Source organism: Micromesistius poutassou (assembly GCF_964030765.1).
Source record: "Micromesistius poutassou genome assembly, chromosome: 20".
NCBI lineage: Eukaryota > Metazoa > Chordata > Actinopteri > Gadiformes > Gadidae > Micromesistius > Micromesistius poutassou.
Window position 1 is genome coordinate 8,867,535 of NC_140290.1, and position 19,952 is coordinate 8,887,486.

The window sequence follows — 19,952 nt, forward strand, 5'->3', positions numbered from 1 at the left end:
CCTGCTTTTTACAGTTGTTAGTGAGCTTGTAATACATACTGCGTCGGTTGATATATATATATATATATATATATATATATATATATATATATCATATATATATATATATATCAACCGACGCAGTATGTATTACATCTCTCTTTATATATATATATATATATATATATATATATAAAGAGAGAGAGATATACAATGGCTGCCAGGGAGAGAGAGAGAGATAGGTTGACTGCTGCAGAACAGCAATGGCAATCCAAACAAGGCTGCAATCTTCTGTCAACAGAGGTGAATTTGCATGTGAAGAGACCTACTTTCAGTGCAGGGCAGGGTTTGTCCCAGGCCCGGTACAAAGGTAACAAGCAACGTTCAACAGCACCATATGCTGCCCTCGAGACCTGCTGCAGTGTATTGCTGTGTTATGCAACAAGGGGCATTTGGTGCTGTAACTGATCATCTGACATGACATTTGACATTAGCGTTGATTTTTCCAGTAAACACACAAATAGAATAGGCGGTAGGGATCTGGGTGCAGGTCGATATTACGAGCACTGACATAGCGCAGACACACACACACAGACACGCACAGACACGCAAACACAAATGCCGGCCAAGAGGGTCAGCAGAGGACTTTTGTGTGTGCGGACGACAAGGTGCCTTTGGCGCTCGCTGGCGTGTGGGAAGCACACGAGGAAGTGGGTGAAGGGGATTTACCCCCAGCCAAGGTTTAAAAAAAGCCCCAGCAAATGTCTTTGGAGCCACCCAGCACCACCGCCACACACGAAGGGGAGACGGAGAGAGATCACTCAACACTGTATACGGTGGGGGTGGGGTCAGTGTATCCTGGATACGGCCATAACAAACCCTGCCGTCTGGGAAGTCAATGCCAATAGGTCTCTACGTTATCCTTGGGCAGATTAGGAAAGACAGAGTCTGCATGCACGCTTCACACTTCACACCTCCCAGACCAAGGTCTAAGTTAAGGGAGCCAAACTTTTAATGCCCCGACGATTACAGAGAAAAACTATAGAGTGAAGATGTCCTTTGTTCAGGAAGATGTCCTCAACCGCTATGGTTGGAAGGGTGAAACATCTACCATGAGTTATTACTGGCTGGGTTTCGTTTGGTCTTGGTTGTATAAAGCTTACCCCTATTCTCCTATACTGTTTTATTGACTAATAGTTTATCCAGGCACGTCTGTTGACAAAACCCAACCCTGTATAAACCCAGGCTTATAAAGTTAAATCGGTCTGCAGGAAAAACTGTTGGAAGTTACTACTCCTCTTATCCATCTTGGAAGAGACGCGCCCACGACCGCATCAAACATGTGGATCACAGTGGAAGACAAAGGGGAGAACCGGGTTCTTCCAGAGTGGGCACGAAATCAAACATGCACTAAATGTATTCTGTTGTGACTCAGTTTGGGGATTGTCTTCACTATGACACACAGGGATAGTCACTAGTTGTAGAATACTTGTGTAATAGAAGTGAAAGACCGCCCATTAGAAGCATACAGAAAACATTAGCAACAGATGCGTTCCTCAAATTCCCCCAAACAAAGATAAAGCCTATCAACCAATGCTAACTTGTTTGTCGCATTCCCACAAACAGATAGAAGACCTTAGCAACCAATGCACACCGACTACGAACGGTTTCAGGTGTTGGGTGCTAACAACCTGCCAGGTAAATTCTCTCTAACCCTGTTGCATAGCTACAGTGCCACCACTGTTTATAATAGTGCCACTGCACAGGTGCGGAATTATCTCTAACCATCACCCTGGTCATGTTTCATAAAGTAATTTATAATTTAGAGTGGTGTGTCTTTTCTCAAGACAATTGGCCCATTGTCTTCAAAAGCCATTGCTTTTTGCCTAGTCCAAAATCTACCTGGATACTAATACTTACTTTCACCCAGAAATGTATGGAGAATGGATAATGTATATAATTATGATAATGTGTGAAATGGCTTTGTGAACACAAAATAATCGTTTTACCCTAGGCATAATAGCTATGTTTACTGTTAATAGACCACGATGGAAAACGTGACCTTTGCATTGAGTTCAGATGCATATAAAAAGCTAAATATGTGAAGTACTTTCTCAAGGGTAAAATGCCATAAATCCCTGGTGAATGTGAAACATTTTAACTATGGCATGTAGGTAAATTATTTTTTTTACTACCTTTTCCATGTAACTCCAGCTGTTGCATGGAAAGTCCTCACACGCGGCCGTATAACCAACAAGGCACCGCCCACTTCTGTATGTAGGGAGTAGGCGCAGACAGACGGGTGTAGCGCTCAAAAATGTGAAATATTCTAATTAAACCTCAAACGTGCCGGACGAGGTGCGTGAGTTTAGAAAGTTACGTGTAGGTACACTTTCCAAATGATTGCGCCCGCGTCCCGTGGAGTTTGGAGACAAGGCAGTCATTACGGCGTCGTACTAAAATAGAGACCGTGCGCGTGGAGAACACAGCCCCGGAGCATGACCGCCTGTCCCGCCTGGACACCACCGGGACATGTCCTTCAGACCGGGGGTTGCAATGGCCCGCACGGCGACGCGGTTACTGGCAATTACGCGAAAACAATAGTGAATGGAAGTAAATCCACTGTATAGAGAATGACGTGGGCAGGGCTTAGCAGAAGAGCGACTCTGGAAGATTTTTTTTACTCTGCAATCTGATTCGACTCTCCCGGCTTTGTTTTTACTTGCTCCGGTTGACTTCATGTCGCTCGAATAGGGGCAGGGAGGGAGAGACCCAAAGTGTTGCGCTCTGAGATCCAGCACAACAACACGTTCTGTGCGGGTGGGAGTTTTACCGGACCCGCGCGCCGTGCGCTTGTTTCGCACGCGATGGCCGAAGTTAATGACTTTCCCGCCGGTGATGGCTCGTCTTCTCCCTGGTACGGCGCCCAGATCGAGTGGGGGGTCACCCACCACCACGGACGGTCCAATTACATTCACGAGATGCGCTGTGAAGACGTCGGTTCCCATCTGTACAGCCGCATGTGTTGCGCAGGTAAGCGAGCGCGAGCGCCTGTACGGGTACAGTCCGCGGCACGAGCGCCCATACATCATTCAGCGCGCGCTTTCTCTCAACGCGCGCTGCTCGTAATAGGAGGAGTCGTGCTGCCAGGGGGAGGTGACGTCATGGCGTTAACCTGTCGCAAGCCGCTGTTATCCTCCTCATAGTAACGACATTAATTATATGTTGATAACTCAAACTGACAAACTGTGTTTGTCAATGGCGTGAATCATTATGACGTAGTGCGTCTTCAGGGAGTGGAGGACAGCGATCTTTGCCCTTGATTTTTTTTATTATCAGTTATACTTTTATTGGATAATTTTGATGCCAGGGTGGACATATTTGTAGCCTGATAATTATAATTATTAAGATAATTCTGAAACATTTTCTGATAATTCAGGGTCATTTATTTTAAAAAATAGCCTCATGAAAGAGATGGGTCACAATGCGTTGCTTTCTCACAGCTTGTGTTTTGTATTTTTTATAGAAAATATTTTCTAAAGTAGATCCCTAGAACAATATTTCAAAATATTATTATGGGCTACAGAAAGGAAGAGGAATGTGCCTTGAGAAATCTCTTTAGTTTTTATTTTAAAAACAGGAAGTTTATTGGTGTGTGTAAACTGGGCTGGGTTGCTCAGAGTTGGCTCAAAGTAGAGTTTTCCCTTCTTTTCTAAATTCCCGAGCGCCTTTATTTCCACACCACTGAGCGCCATAAATAACGGACTGGTGGCTTCCCCGCTTCTGTGTGTTTTGGTATGTTGTCATGGAAACGGCTCTTCAACATTAATCCTACTTTTCAGACTTCATTAGACCCTATCTATGAACTAAATATCCCAATAGATATTCGAGAAATCTATCCTACGGTTCTTCGGACTCACACATTTTAATTCTATCACTAATTCACAAATTGAACATTGAAGGGTCAATGTTTACGTTTCTGCCTGTGGGGGCTGCTCTCACCCCTAGAGGGCGACAGAGACAGCGCTCTTCACACGGCGTCTTGGCTTCGGTTCATCGATTGGCTCGTTCGACGCACACACATCTGATGCGCACATTTTCCCGGCATTTCAGCGCTCGTAAAAATGTTTCTGAAAAACCACGGCATGGAAAATACAGTTTTATCTTTTTTTTGTGTGTGTGCGTAATATATCCCATGTGGTGTTTACATACTTTGCTCAGCGCTTCCAATTTGGTCCTTCAGCAGACTGTGTTTCTCAGTTAATTGTTCTCATCTGTGTTTTAGTGATGGGTGTGAACCGAGATAGACCACAGTCGAAGCCCTCATGAGACATGAGGCAAACAACTAGACTGCCTCTGTTAAAACAGCATAAGCAACTTAATCAATAAGAATAAAAAATAATAATGTCTTCATGCCAGGGCATTGTTTGCAGTTCAAAATGTGTTTGAACATTTCCCAAATCCAAAACAGCAGAAACTAAAAAAACCCTGCAAATGTTTTATTTGAAAGTGAATTCCAGGAGGATCAGGAAGACAGGTCCATGGCTCATGTCTCCTCTGCATTCCTCTCCTGCACCGCCTGGATCTGCCCCCTCCCGGCCCATAGGCCTGCCGTGCGTCGCCTGGCCCAGCCCCTAGCTAGCCCCTGACACAGACATGTTTACTACCATCCCTCCCTCTATCCCCTCCGGCAATCTGTTCTCCCACCTTTTCGATCCCTCCACCCCTTCCACCTCTCCATCGCTCCATCTCTTCTATACATCATCTCTCCGTCCATTCCATCTTTTCCAACAGTCCATCTCCACTCTTTCCATCTCTCCACCTTTCCATCCCTCCATCTCATCTCTCCATCCATCTCTCCACTCCTCCACCTCTCCTAATCCGCCCCCAACTCTCTGACCTTTCCATGTCCCCTATCTCTCCATCCCTCCATCCCACTTTCCCTCTTATCCACCCATTCCTCCACCCCTCCATCCCCCCCCCCCCCTCCATCAACCTCCACCCCTCCTCCATCATAAACCAGAGCCCGACATGTGGGTGGAGGAGTTGTCCGCATCCAGCATTCCTCCCCTCCTCTAATGGAGCTGAGCGGCTGCCTCACACATGCTGCCTCTTGCTCAGGGTCCCTGCAGGAATGAAGGTGGAGGTGGAGGTGGGGTGGGGGGGTGGGGGTGGGGGAGTGGGTGGGGTTGGGTATGGCAGTGCTATCTCAAGTGGAGGGCGGGGATGGGTGTGTGGAGAGGTGGATGAATGGATGGATGTACACCCTGAGAAGGAATGCACATAAACTGACATCCTCATCACCCCCCTCTCTCACGCCTGAGCTGTCACCATAAACATCTCCCTGTCTCTGGGTTTCATAACACACACACACACACACACACACACACTCCGCAGCCCCCCCACCGCCTGCTCCCAGTTTGCTGTTCTGACAGGGAGTCTGTTACAACCTGTCTGTCGTCAGTGCTTTTCACCAACACACTGTAATGCGTGGATGATGACTAGATGGATTGTGATGTGGGCTTTGTATGTTTGTTGTGAGGCAGATGATGGTTGGAAGAGGAATTTTGAACCTCCAGGCGTGACTCGACACTCATTTAAATCATCGGGACATTTTTCTTCACCCAACAGAATATTAAACAGTGAAATCTCATTTTGGTTGTAAATTAAAACCACCTCTTTTACGACTTGATATGAAACAAAAAATATGTGCATTTTTTTATATTTACATATTTGGGTTGATACTACTCAGGAAACGCACATCTAAAATACATAGACCCATAACAACTATGCATAAATATCCACAACAAAAAAATTCCATGTTTTCGTGTTGCTGACAAACAGAAAGGTGTAGCTTGCTACCTTTCTCCAGTGTAGGGTGTCAGTACATTCGGAGACGGGCAGATTTGTTATCTCGCTACATGCCCCAGCAAGCTACTACCTCCTGAGGAATCCTCTCTCTCCTATCTCCCTGTCAGAGTCTCCTTTGAACGGAGGAGATATACTAGCACGAAGGTGGACCGTGACACCGGTATACAAGATGTAACACACCAATGCCACTGCAGGATGTTTGGGTGGCCGGGGTTAGGGAATCCAGGGTGCTTGGATGTAGCCCTTGAACTGTGGTGCAGCAAATAGTTCTGCGCACATTGTTGGGGCTGGATGATTAGGGAGAACTACTGGGTTGATTGTTGATTGATTCAGAGGTCATTCCTGGCAGTGCGTTAGTCATTCGCTGTCTTCGGAACACGTGAATTCGCTTGTGACAAGGCAGACACACAGGCACACAAAGTCTTTTTTGTATTTGATACTCACAAAAAAGTTTAGGACAATTTTTTTGTTGGTTGCAGTTGGTTGTTTGTCATGTGATTGTCAGCTACCAAAGAAAGACACATTCAAGTTTGATCTGATACTGCCAGGTTTTTTTTTATTGCTGCATCTCTGCCTGTTTTTGAAATAACTCCTTGTTTTCAAGATTGATTCGAGCAAACAAACCCCTTGCCATGAATATCTTTCCCAGTAACTTTAACAACACATTTCAACTTCACATTCTTGGCCAATAAACCATCTCATGCTGATCCAAGATGGCGCACACACTCTAACTGAGAATCTTCAAACCTCATCTTTTATCAGTCTTCCACACCTGTTCTCAGAACTCAAGGGTTGTTTTCAATTGTTTAGTATTCATTATATTCAGGTATTTCACAGAGCGTTTTCATTTAGCCCCTTTTAAATGTTCTCATCCTCTCTACGATGGGTTTGCTTCCTGTAGGTTTTCTAAGGTAAACCTTTAGTACCCCCTGAAACGCTCTCCTCCCTGACGCCAACAAATTGTTGAGTGGAACAGCAGACGATTCTCTGTAAATGCAGCTAATTGGTGAAAGGAGCTTTTGAGACTCTTGATTGGCACATGTGGTTAAGGCGCCCAAGGACTTTGATTCCTCCATTAATGCCAGATTGTGCTTGCCCGTATCCTGCTGTTGGGTTTTGAGAGAACAGGCGTTCTCATTCAGAGGGCTGTTTGTTCCGCCACCACAGAGCTGCTGGCCTGGTTTGAACGTGTCCCAGTAAAGGTCAAAGCCAGTCTAGGGTCCAGGCAGACTGATAAATGTTCTGCTGCCCTGATGCTAGGAAGGCCATGGTTTGTTGTAACATAATGTGTGTGTGCAGCACTGGAGGGAGAATTCATCTGTCTGCTTTCTTCCCCTCTCTCTCATTCTGTCTTTTATTACCTCTCACTTACTCACTCAATCAATCCTCTCTCTCTCTTTCTCTCTCTCTCACTCTCTCTCTTCCACTCTTTCTCTCCCTTCCACTCTCACTTGCTTTCACTGTTTCCCCCCCTCTCTCTCTCTCTCTCTCCCTCTCTCCCTGTCCCCGTCCCAACAGAGCACTGTGGGGTAATTGACAGCTCCTGACATCGTAGCTTGAGGGAATACATTTTGTGCGGGTTGGTAAAGAGGGAGGAGAGGAGGGAGCGAGGGGGGTGGGGGGGGGGGGGAGGTATGTTGAGAAACAGAAGAACAAATAGTTTTTTTCAGGGCAGCAAATGAAGCGAGAGGGAAAAAGAAAAGGGAAGAAAATGGGAGTGGGACCGAGTGACACCTATGCAGGACATGGTACCCTCCCACTTACAGTAGACGCAGGCCCTGCCACTGTTTAGCAGCAGCAGCAGCAGCAGCAGAGCTGGTGGTGTTGGTGGTGTTAGAGAAGAAGGAGCCGTCATCCCACTGCAGCGGACAGGCGTGTGTTGTGACCCTGTAGCGCGTTAGCTCTGTGCGTACGGGGCTGGAGCCATGGCCATGGAGCACTACAGGGCCTACTCCACCGACAGCATGAACAGCGACTCTGTGTTCATTGACGAGCCCTACCAGGGGAGGCTCAGATCCACGGATCACAGGAAAGGTTAGCGTGGTGCTGGGGTGTTCCTCTGTGTGTGTGGGTGTGTGTGTGTGTGTGTGTGTGTGGGGGGGGGGTGTGTGTGTGTGTATGGGTGTGTGTTTGTGTGTTTGTAAGTGTGCATGGGGGTGGGGGTGTGTGTGTGTTTGTGGGTGGGTGTGTGTGTGTGTGTGTGTGTTTGTGCATGTGGGTGTGTGTGAGAAGGTCTTTTGGGAGGGTGCCGTAATGAGATGTCTTCTGCTCTTCATCGCTGCCAAGGTTTGAGTTTGGTTTGTGTGATTGGTTTGGTTTGTGTGATGGCGGATGTGTTGTTTCAGTTTTCTTTAAAAACCTCCACAATGCACCGACTGGCGATCAGGCTAGCGTTTGCTGTCGCATTAGTGCTTACTTAAAGGGGATGTCTTTAGGGTTCTGATTTTGTCACGTCGGTTGTGATTGATGTCATGCAGGTTCTGATGATATCATGCAGGTTCTGATGATGTCACGCAGGTTCTGAGAATTGTCATGCAGGTTCCAATACTGTCCTGTGAGTTCTGTTAATGTTCTGAAGGTCTTCCGAGATCGCTGCCTCCCAGTTACCAGATCTGCCCCGCCCCCTGCTGTTTACTGCCTCTCCCTGCTGCCACTCCTATTTACCAGGCAGAAACACACAAACCCAAATAGCTAGCTGTTGCAATATTGTGCTTTCATGTGGATTTGGTTATGTGGCTCCGCTTCATATTTTTTTTAAATTAGGAATACTTTTTTGTCAAAGAGGCAAACAACACTCAAATAATAATTATATAATAATTGTATTGTTTATCCTCAAAGACGTAAACCCTTTTCTTCATGAAGCCACTGACAGCCAAAAGGTCACAGAGCTCTGTATTAATATCTTGCAGCCCAAGTGCAGGTAGACACCCGACACGTCTCCTTCCTCATCATCTCACCTCCTCTCTGGTCTTCAGCTAAGCTTCGAGACATGTAGGACACATTAACCACTCTAGTCTCTGATGCTGCGGGCTGCAGAAGCCAGCCTAAGCAACGATGCATGATGGGTAATAGGTAAGTGGGTGTGTCAACAGTGGAATGTCCTTGACATTTTCTACATGCAGAGGCCCCCCAACCCTAAGGTCCTTGGTAATATTGGCTTTGATTTAGTGGAAGACACACAGGTGCAGTCAGGTGTACCAGAGACGTGACATAACAGGCTTAGGAGCGGAGAGGTTCTGTGTCCACGTACATATACTTATGTATATATACTTAACAACATGCCAGGCAGGAATGTGTGCTGGGCTAGGGGTGTTTAGACTCCCGTGCCGAAAGGTATTGGTTTCAATCCCCATTGTCCAACACCTTACTGCAGGCATCCTTCAACAAGATCCCGTAACATCCCTACCTGTGACTCAAGTACCTCTATCTGACTTCACTGTAAGCTGCTTGAGGGTGAAAGCGTTGCCTTAATGCCTGAATAGTAAACAGCATCCTTAACAGCACCCATATGTAATTATCCCCCAACATCTGGTCCAATCAGAGAGCTGCTCCACTCGCAGCCATAGCAACCGAAGAGCAACGGTATAAATAGTAATTTCTCGCCTTTAATTATATTTGACTTCCCTTTTTCCTTTGGTAGTCTGTGGGCCAACGTGGGGCTCTGAGTCATCGGGGGGATGCCACCCTGGAATGGGTGTTGGCGGATAAAGACTTTACTTAGTTTTTCTCATTCCTCTTGCTGAGATCAGAGCACTGCTTCACATGTCCTATCAAACTATTTTCCAAAACGTTTTAATGGTTCCACTGTTGCAATCCTGGCATCTTTGTCTCAAGTACCAGTCGTGTCTCCCCAGTCATCTCATTGGCTCTAACTGTTTTCTTTCGCCAGGCGTACCCGTAACGCTGAGTCGTGTATACTGTATGTGACGTGGTGATTGACAGATCCATCACACTCCCTCCTATAGGAGGCCAGGGGCGTTATTTATCCAGCAGCCTGGTTGCATTTTAGATCTAATCACTAGCAGGGTGATGGAACCGAGTGCTTGTTAAGAACCAAGATGACGCCGGCCGAATAAGGCCCCACTCGAGACGTCAGTTGGGATAACATTTAAAACGCAGTGGTATTGCGATGCACCCACTTACCAGGGTTCATGCGGCACATTGAAAGTGTTGACAGACAGACCATGACAGACCCATTGCTGAGCTTATCAACCCTGTGGAATCAAAACAAGGTGAAACTTGTTCCAGCCAGACATACCTGACAGTGAAAGTCCTCTCTCTCCACCTATATATATTTTTTTCACTTTTCGTCCTATATCTTTACGAGTACCCTGAAGGGATGACCCACTTGTCAGCCCCCTCACTTTCTTTTTGTTTGAAAAAATCGTTTGAAAAACTGTTTTATGATGAGTTGGCACAGGTAAGTTGGTTTGTGCCAACTATGATGAGTTGGCACAAACAGAGGCATTGTGCTTTTGTTTCATAAGATCTATGCCATAAGAATAAGTTGAGTTGTTAGGTTTGTAAAGGGGAGAGTGAGCTTGGCTTTAACCATTGTTTTCCTCTCTCTCTCTCTCCCTCCCCCTCTCCCTCTCTCTGTCCTGCAGATGAACGGGACCGGGTTCAGAAAAAGACCTTCACAAAATGGGTCAACAAACACTTGATGAAGGTAAGGTCACAAATGTATTCATAATATTTTTGTACATGACATTATTGAGTTATTTTTCATTTCAAAGGACTTTGTGAACAATCAAACCTTTGCAATCAAAATCAAGAATTCCCATGATCACTATCACATCATATTCCAAAGAAGTGCTTTGACATGTGACAAGAGAATCAAGTTATGCATAAAAAAATAATAACACTTTGGATGTAAACTCCTCCTACAGCCTTTTAATTACTTGTAATTATCAACTGCTTTTCCGTTGAAGGAAATACCTCAACATGCTATTATAATATTCTCGTTTTGCAGCTCTAGGGTTAGGATTGTTCAATAGACACGCCTTCATGTATCGCTTAGCCAGGTGACTCACAACATATCTCTTATCTCTATCTCTATTGATTTCATACCCTTGGGCCTGGAAAATATTTCCAATATACTGTATGTACGACTCATGCGACCTGTAACACTCGCCTTTCGACCTGCACACCGACACACAGTGTCCAACCTTCGCTGAAAAGTACTGCAAGCATAGCGTCCATGTTTACCCTCGACGTGCACGAGATGTGAGTCACACACACCTGGCCTGGCCTGGCTCGGGTTAGCACCTCCCAAAACAAACGCACAGAGACACACACAGACACACACACAGACACAGACACGCAGACACACACACACACACACACACACACACACACACACACACACACACACACACACACACATCCGCCTAGTCTGGACTAGATTGGGAGCTAGTCATGGGGCTTAGGATTCACATCTGGACCCCAGACCCCCCCTACCCCACCCCCCTAGCTCCAGATTGGGCTCCGGGGCCTCTGCGCTAGGTTCTGATAGAGTCAACAGGGAGGATTCAGTGTTCAGAATCTCACCCTGGGGGTCGGCTAGTGATACTTTATGTGCTAATGTGAGGCCAAAAAATTACAAGACTGTAATTTCCCACTCACTGAAGGAGGCCCACTTCCTGCTGGCCATTTCCCATGATGCATCGGGAAGGTTTGGGTAGTAGATTAAGTTAAATACATTTGAGTTACATTGAGGTTATATTTGTGTGTTGTGTGGTTAAGTTTAAGTTGAGCTATTTCGGTTAGGTTAGAGATAGTAATAGCATACTCATAGTTAGTATTACTATGTTTAGTCAGATTCTGTCATATTCAGAAATATAAATACTTTAGGTAAAATACTTTGTCGCTCCTTGGGGGGAAATTTGGTAATAAAGTCCACAACCTAACATAGCCTATATTATCAGTTGACCTATCGAGGGCTAGTAAATAACGCATGAAGCCATATTTTATGAGTCTTTTGTTCTTGGCAGTGACAAAAACAAAAACACAAACCCTTAAACAAGGAGACCTTGTGATCTTTGAAGGTGTGATGTGAGTGACTGGTCGCACCGCGCTGCGGTGAACACCGTTAGCCCGCGCGGTGGTGAGCGCACACAGAGGCCACGTTCCTCAGCAGCACCACTGAAGTCTGTCAGCCCAGAGAGGAATTCCTGGTCCGATCCACTGGGGAGTCGCTGTGGACGTCCTTTTCAGCCGGTAGACCGGGGGCTTTGTCCTCGCTTGTTATTCTGTTCTTTGTCCGGAAATCCTACCCCCCCTTGTGCGTCCGTGGCAGACTGGCACCGCTCAGAGTTCTGGCCAGCCCTCAAAAGGCTGTTTGGGCGCAGCGTCAGAATGAGGTCCTGCCGTGTTGCTGTAACGTCTGGTCGGCGGACACGAGCCGCTCCCGGAGTCGGCCATTTTAGAAAACGCCTCTCTTTAGCTTTGATGTTCTTTTCTTTTGCGAATGAAAAAGTCGTATAAAGTGTTCTCAGACAGGCAGAGATATGCGACTTGTTGTTCTTTGCTTTCTTTTATTAGCTACTTTGTTCTTGTCTTTCTGTAATCAATCCCTGACGATGGGTTTCCATGATCAATGTGAGATAGCGTGAGGCTGTGCGTTTCGTTCATTTTAGAAAACATTCAAATGTTTAAGTAATCGATTAAAGGCACTTTACTATTAAGTCATGTACGTTGTACATGTACATGCAGAGCTTGGGATTCAAACATATGGTAATAAAAATAGTGCACATGGGTGGTGTTTATTGGCTTCACCAATATCTGGTCAAACTTCTTCTTGCTGCAACCATCAAACCCGAGTTTGCCTGTTTCTTATTTCTCCCCCATGTACCTCATACCCTGGCAACAACAAAAAAGAATGTTCTGTCTTCACTCACCCTCCTCTCTTTATTCTCTCCACCTTTCATCCTCCTCTCTCTTCACCCTTCCTCTCTCTCTCTCTCTCCACCTTCATCTTCCCCTCTCTCTCTGCATTCTTGATCTTCCACTATTTCCATCTTCATCCTTCTTGCTCTCACTGCATTCTTCATCTTCCTCTCTCTCTCTCCACCTTCATCTCTCTCTCTCTCCACCCTTCATCTTCGTCTCTCTCTCTCTCTCTCTCTCTCTCTATCCACCCTTCATCTCTCTCTTTCTCCACCCTTCATCTCTCTCTCTCTCCACCCTTCATCTCTCTCTCCCATCAGCACTGGAAAGTGGAGGTAGGTGCTGCAGTCAAGCACGCCAGTTCGAGTGCTGAGTGTACCCGCCCCCCTGTGCCCCCCCCCCCCCCACACACACACACACACACACACACACACACCCCACCCCTCTCTGCATGAACCCCATGTTACCCCCCCCCCCCCACCCCCGACTTTTCCCCTCGTGTTTGACCCCTGACCCTTTAACCTCCCCGATCAAAGAACCCTGTGTTTGTGTTCCAGGACAGTTGGTGGTTCGGTAATGATCAGGAATTACTGACCGATATGAATGTGAAATATGTTAAATAACTTCAGTGCTGTGTAGTAATGGACTGCACTTAAATGGTTTAACTATATCAGTAACCCTAACCCAAATTACCTTGATCAGTGATAACTTAAAAGTGAATCAATGTTTTAGTCAAATAACCCCACTACAGTTATCTATCTACATTACAACCATTATCTCCAAATATTCATAAAATACTACCATCTTAATACAAATTTCTAGGAACCTAAATTAAAGTAATATTTATAAATAGTGTATACAATTTCTTTTCACTGTTTCAAGTGAAGAACTGGTTTATTATAACACAGCACATGTCAATACCCGTGTAATATATCCATGTATGTAGCCATAGCATTTGGCAAACCAAGTGTTTGAGTTTTGTTTGCTTTGTTTGGCGCTTCCTGGCCTCGATAGTTGATAATAACACATCTCACGGACAGACCCCTCTGTCAGTAGTCTAACACCACCCCATGTGTTTGGTTAGGGCTTGCTCCTTTCTCCGTGTTGCTCTGTTTCTTTTTGTTGGATGAACCAGTGTTTTAAGAAAATACGGTTTCCTGGGCTGTGTGTAGTATTGTGTGTGTATCATAGCATCTGTATATTGTGTGTTCTTCACCTTTTTTGTATATGTATAATGTATAAAAGCATAAATAAATACATTAAATACATTAAATGTATTTACATCAAATAAAACAATTGTGACAAGCGAAAGTCATATACCTGTTCATGGCAATTGATCCTATACCTCCTATTGCCTTGTACAAGATTCATATTTTTAACTCATTGATCGCAGCCCGTACACAGGAACAGAAAACCAGTTGGGGTTCGAAAAAAGAGCGGGAAAAAGTTTAACCGATGGTTCCTCTTCCCTCCTCAGGCCCAGAGGCACATCACGGACCTGTACGAAGACCTCCGCGATGGACACAACCTCATCTCACTGCTGGAGGTGCTCTCTGGAGAGACCCTGGTAAGACCTGTGACCCTTCACCTGGTAGGGGGCGTGGCCTGGTTCTACCTGCTTCAACCCAACCTGCTCCCTTTGTGTCTATCCTCCTCCTCTCTCCTCTTCTTCTTCTTCTCTTCTCCCGATTCCTCGCCCCTCACCCAACTGACGTCATTTGCTCATTTTTTGTGAACATGGCACTTGTATTTTCTTTCTTTGTCATTGTGACTTTTCTAATGCGCTTCAACTGCTGTTACTTGTTGACCTTGTGTGTAACATGACGCAAACCTGTTGGCTTTTCCTGTTAACACTGCCTTGCATGCGTCAGAACAGACTTTTCCAGTGGACAAATACTAGATTTTGCTTTCTCGTTTCCCCTAACCTTTAAGTTGAGCTCACCTTCTGGGTGACAACCTCCATAGCCCCTAAAAATACTAATTTCCATTAATTAATTTTCTGTTTCCTATAAAAAAAAAAGAAGATAATAATTACTCAGTCCCGGTGTTTCTTTTCTATCTAACCCCTGTTTGCTGACCTTTGAACTCTCCCCCCCTCTGCCTCTGCCTCTCTTCTCTTGCGATGCCCTTGCCTCGGTAGCCGCGGCAACGCGACCTTGCGAGGAACGTGCGGTTGGTGAGTGGCGCCCGGACTGGCCGCCTCTTCGGGCGTGGCATGTGTCACCCCCCCGCCAGGTGGCTGCCAGATAGTGCATGATGTCACCTCCTCCCCCCCACCTCCCCCCTCTCTCTCTATCTGTGCCATCCTTCACCTTCCTCCCTTTCTCCATTCGACCGATGCGCCTTTGCCGCGGAAGGGTCCCCTATTGGTCGGTTAGAGGTCACATGGTCCGGTGTCCCTCGTTAGTCCTGTGTTGGTTGTGCATAGGTCATGTGATTTTAGCTGTTGTTTTAATGTTGTTAAATATATGTAAAACGTGGACTGATCATTTTACTTATTTTATTTTTTTAATAAAAGAGGCGTTATCTTTTAGGATAAACTGTTCAACTCGCTGTATTTAGCAAATCTGTGATTGGCTCCTCATGCTAATGCAAGGCATCTGATTGGCTTATAGATTCTGGCAGCATTTGCATGGATCGATTGTGTTTGAGTATAGGTTGAAGTCCACCGTATCGGTCATAGTGATTCTGTGGCTGTCGTGCGTAAATCAGACGCATCATCAAACAGCTTGGCTTCAGGGGTCTGCTCAAATGCGGGGTTAAATAGTCAAGTTGTTCTTAAATCATGACAAAATCCTCCCTTCTGTTATTTCGCCCCCGAGGGCACAACGCATTACTCAGTCGAATCAACCGCTACAGAAAAGCTCTGAGTAGCTGAGTAGGTTGACAGTTGACAGAGGAAAAGTCCCAGAATCCTTTTGGTTTTTGTTCGGATTTGTTTCTTCGACTCATTGTCATGCTTCCCCTCCCCTTCAGACCTGGTCGACTGGACCTCAGAGTCACCTACATAGGCCCGACTGCCTGAATGAACCTCCGCTCCGATCACACACTAAAACACCAAATCGCGAAACTGTGATATAACTCAAATTCATCAGCGTCTCGTGTCTGTTTGGTTTTGTTTCAACATATTTATCCCTGAGACATAACTGTGGAGTTGTACATGCGGTTATGAGTCCAGACCGGTTAAAGTGCGTGAACACACAAGAGATTTTCCCGCTCTTTTGAGATCGCGCCCTCTCAGCCACGAGGCCCGGCTCACTCTGCTGACGGTTCTCATGCGTGTGAACGATGCCGTCGCCCATGGCAACTAACGGCTGCCGTCTTGTCTTCCCCAGCCCCGGGAGAAGGGGCGCATGCGCTTCCACAAGCTGCAGAACGTACAGATCGCCCTGGACTTCCTCAAACACAGACAGGTGAGACCTTCACCCCTCCTGCGTGATGTAACATGTGATGTAACGTGATGTAACATGGCCCCTTTACTACAGCTTCACACTTTAAGTATTTTTCACAATTCTTCAGTTGGGGTTGAGTTAATTCATGCTCATATTGATATCTTCTCAGTTAGGAGAGGATATAGGCTTATTTTGAATCCGTATTGATTAACACTGCATAAATTATAAAACAAATACATTCAATCACAAGTTCACAACTTTAATTCATTTAATTGATTACTCAAATGCCATTATTCCCAATCCCAAAGGTCAAGCTGGTCAACATCAGGAACGATGACATTGCCGATGGAAACCCCAAGCTGACCCTGGGTCTGATATGGACCATCATCCTTCACTTCCAGGTAAAAACAGAACTACAAACCCAACTATAGAACTACAAACAGTTAGTTAACCTCCAGGTAAACTGCAGAACTACAACCACAACTATAGAATTTTTGAACTAAAAACAGTTAAACTTTCTCTTGCTAAACAAAAGCTGTGATTGAATTTAAATAAATATCTTGAAGACTGCAATTCACTTTTCCGACAATTCGGCATAACCACTATAAACAGTGTTAAACGTTACATTCTCTGCTCTGTCTTCTAATCAGCCTCCATTAAGGCTGTTGACACAGCAGTCAGCGTTACAGACCAATTTGATTCATTTTAAACGGCCTCAACATTTGGCAACGCTTAACGTCTTTATACACAAACTGTGCTACAATGGGAAGACTAAACTACTCTTAAAATAGCATTGGTTCAAGGCTACTGGATATTAAACTGCGAAACAAACTCAATGTACTATTTCAGGTTAAATATTCCTACTATTAAAAAAACGGTTGCGCAATTGAGCAACGGGTGCGGAATATGATATATGTCAGTTAGCTTAGCTAGTTTGTTTGTTTATTAGTTTGGTATCCCAATTTTCCAGTGGGAGCTTACAAATTATATTGCGGTTATCAAGAAGAATGTCGGGTGGCAGGGAGGCTGTGTGAAGTAGAGCTGGGGAGGGTTTCCACGCTGACTCACGCTTTCCCAGCAGAGCATCCAGAGTGGACGCAAACTCCATTAAAACCACCGGCGGCCATTTTAGAGGCTTGAGAACGCCCTGCTGGCCGTTCCTTACAGACTGGCACACGGTAGTGATTCAGAACAATGGCTGATATCCCTGGGGCCCTGGGACGTGTTTTATAGCATTATCTCATTATAGAGTTCTTTGTGGGGGTGGACCCACCGCTGGGTGCCAGAGCGGGGAGGGTCTGGCCTCCGACAGTGGACCGGAACCTTTGGGGCGGCGGCCCAGTTTCCACCAATGGCCTCGACTGAGTTAGTCATACAGACCACTGGGTTTCCTATGCACGTGTGTGTGTGTGTGTGTGTGTGTGTGTGTGTGTGTGTGTGCATCTGGGCTCTCTTTTCCCTCCACCACCCTGGATGTGAAATGATGAGTTGACCGATGACTCACCAGCGTGTTGCCAAAACAAAACTCCCACAGACCCCCCCCCCCCATCGCCTACGCTAGTTATAAAGACAGACGTTTTCGCTTCAGACCTTGGAACAGCTCATTGGAATATATGCTGTTTATATATATATACACACACAGCTACACACACTTATTGAAGTCATTATTTTAATTGAAATAAGAAGCTTTTCATCACAAGCAGATTCATGTGGAAATAAGATTGAAAAACACAACATACTGTTTTACTTTGATCTTGTGTCCTGTGATTGGCTAAATTGAAACTGTGTATTCTTGGAAAAGGATTGTTAAAGTAGGGAAAAACTAAGTCCCATGTAATATAAACCATTTGTGCACCCATAATTCAGACAATCAAACACTGGAGCATACACTGTTGTTCTGGTAGTAAATCGGGCTTATAAGGTGGATTGTCCCCCACACGCACAACCATTACGCATTGACTCTCCCAGTCAGAACAGAAATGAGCCTCACCTCAAGCAGCCTCCATATAACTCAACTCCTCCCCTCTATCTAGTCCTCCAATCGTTACCCTTTTCAACGTCCCTATTTAATCTAAAACATTTAGCTCCAGTGCAGTATTTGTGGTGAAATTTAACAGCCTTACAACTGTTACTGGCGGTTGGTGGGTTTGAGGTTATGGAATGTGAGTCATCTGGCCGAAATCAACACAAACCCCATCTTAGACGCAACCAAGCGAAAAACTGTGCCTGCATTAGCATCTACTTTACTTTAAACTCTCAGACTTCTTCGAAAAACTATAGACTCAAATTACCAGAGCGACTGGATTGTCGGAAAACTTGACTGCGATGCTGCCGTCTTTAATTTAGGACAGGAATGTCAAGTCCTTTTCCTTGTGGGTCATTTTCCTGTACCTCATGTCTACAGTAGAGCTGCGTTACCATGATGATGATTATGATTCAGGCAGTGCGATCATTGATCCAAACAAGGAACGGTAGCCCCTAGCAACCATCTACCAAAAGATCTGTCCACGATGTCTCGCTAAAAAAAAGACTTTTCAAGATTTTCAAGATTTCGTAAATTTTCATTTGTGGACAATTTGAAATACATTGTTATGTCTTAGGCCAGTGGTGTAACAGCAGTTGTAGTAGCTGTGGTATTACATATATTATACATGTAATATTGTAGTACTAATGACATTGCAGTACTAATGACTTATATTATTGGAGTAATAATGACTCAGTAGTACTAATGACTTATATTATTGTAGTACTAATGACTCAGTAGCACTAATGACTTATATCTAATTACCTTGTAGTACTACACTTCCTGGTGGTGCAGTAGTAGTAGCTGTGGTATTACTATATAACTGTAGTACTAACATTGGTTCCCCCTGTGCAGATCTCGGACATCCAGGTGAACGGCCAGTCGGACAACATGACGGCCAAGGAGAAGCTGCTGCTGTGGTCCCAGAGGATGGTGGAGGGCTACCAGGGCCTGCGCTGTGACAACTTCACCACCTGCTGGAGGGACGGCAAGCTCTTCAACGCCGTCATCCACAAGCACAGGTGAGCCGCAACACACACCATGGTACTCACACACACACATACACACACACACACACACACACACACACACACACACACCATGGTACTCACACACACACACACACACACACACCATGGTACTCACACACACACACACACACACACACACACACACACACACACAAACACCATGGTACTCGCACACACACCTACACACACACACACACACACACACACACACACACACACACACACACACACACACACACACACCATGGTACTCACACACACACACACACACACACACACACACACACACACACACACACACACACACACACACGCACACACACACACACACACATACCATGGTACTCACACACACACACACACACACACACACACACACACACACACATACCATGGTACTCACACACACACACACACCATGGTACTCACACACACACACACACACACACACACACACACACACCATGGTACTCTCTCTCACACACACACACACACACACACACACACACACACACACACACCATGGTACTCACACACACACACACACACACACACACACACACCATGGTACTCACACACACACACACACACCATGGTACTCACACACAGGTGAGGTGCAGTACACACCATGGTACTCACACACACACACACACACACACACACACACACACACGCACACACACCATAGTACTCACACACACACACACACATACACACACACACACACACACACACACACACACATACACACACACACACACACACACA

At 45.6% G+C, this 19,952-nt stretch overlaps 1 protein-coding gene across 7 annotated transcripts in view; it reads left to right on the forward strand.

Annotated features, from left to right (window-relative positions):
* The window catches only part of pleca (plectin a), an 87,873-nt gene that overhangs the window by 34,575 nt on the left and 33,346 nt on the right, over positions 1 to 19,952 (forward strand). For 2 of the 7 annotated variants that reach the window (XM_084484888.1, XM_084484892.1), the window contains exons 2-7: positions 10,458 to 10,519; positions 13,059 to 13,073; positions 14,216 to 14,305; positions 16,074 to 16,151; positions 16,439 to 16,531; positions 19,009 to 19,175. In XM_084484888.1, coding sequence (XP_084341014.1) covers positions 10,458 to 10,519; positions 13,059 to 13,073; positions 14,216 to 14,305; positions 16,074 to 16,151; positions 16,439 to 16,531; positions 19,009 to 19,175 — 505 coding nt within the window. Of the gene's footprint in view, positions 1 to 2,438; positions 3,013 to 10,457; positions 10,520 to 13,058; positions 13,074 to 14,215; positions 14,306 to 16,073; positions 16,152 to 16,438; positions 16,532 to 19,008; positions 19,176 to 19,952 lie in introns of those variants that run through there. The other 5 variants (XM_084484886.1, XM_084484887.1, XM_084484889.1 and 2 more) reach the window with 3 other exon arrangements.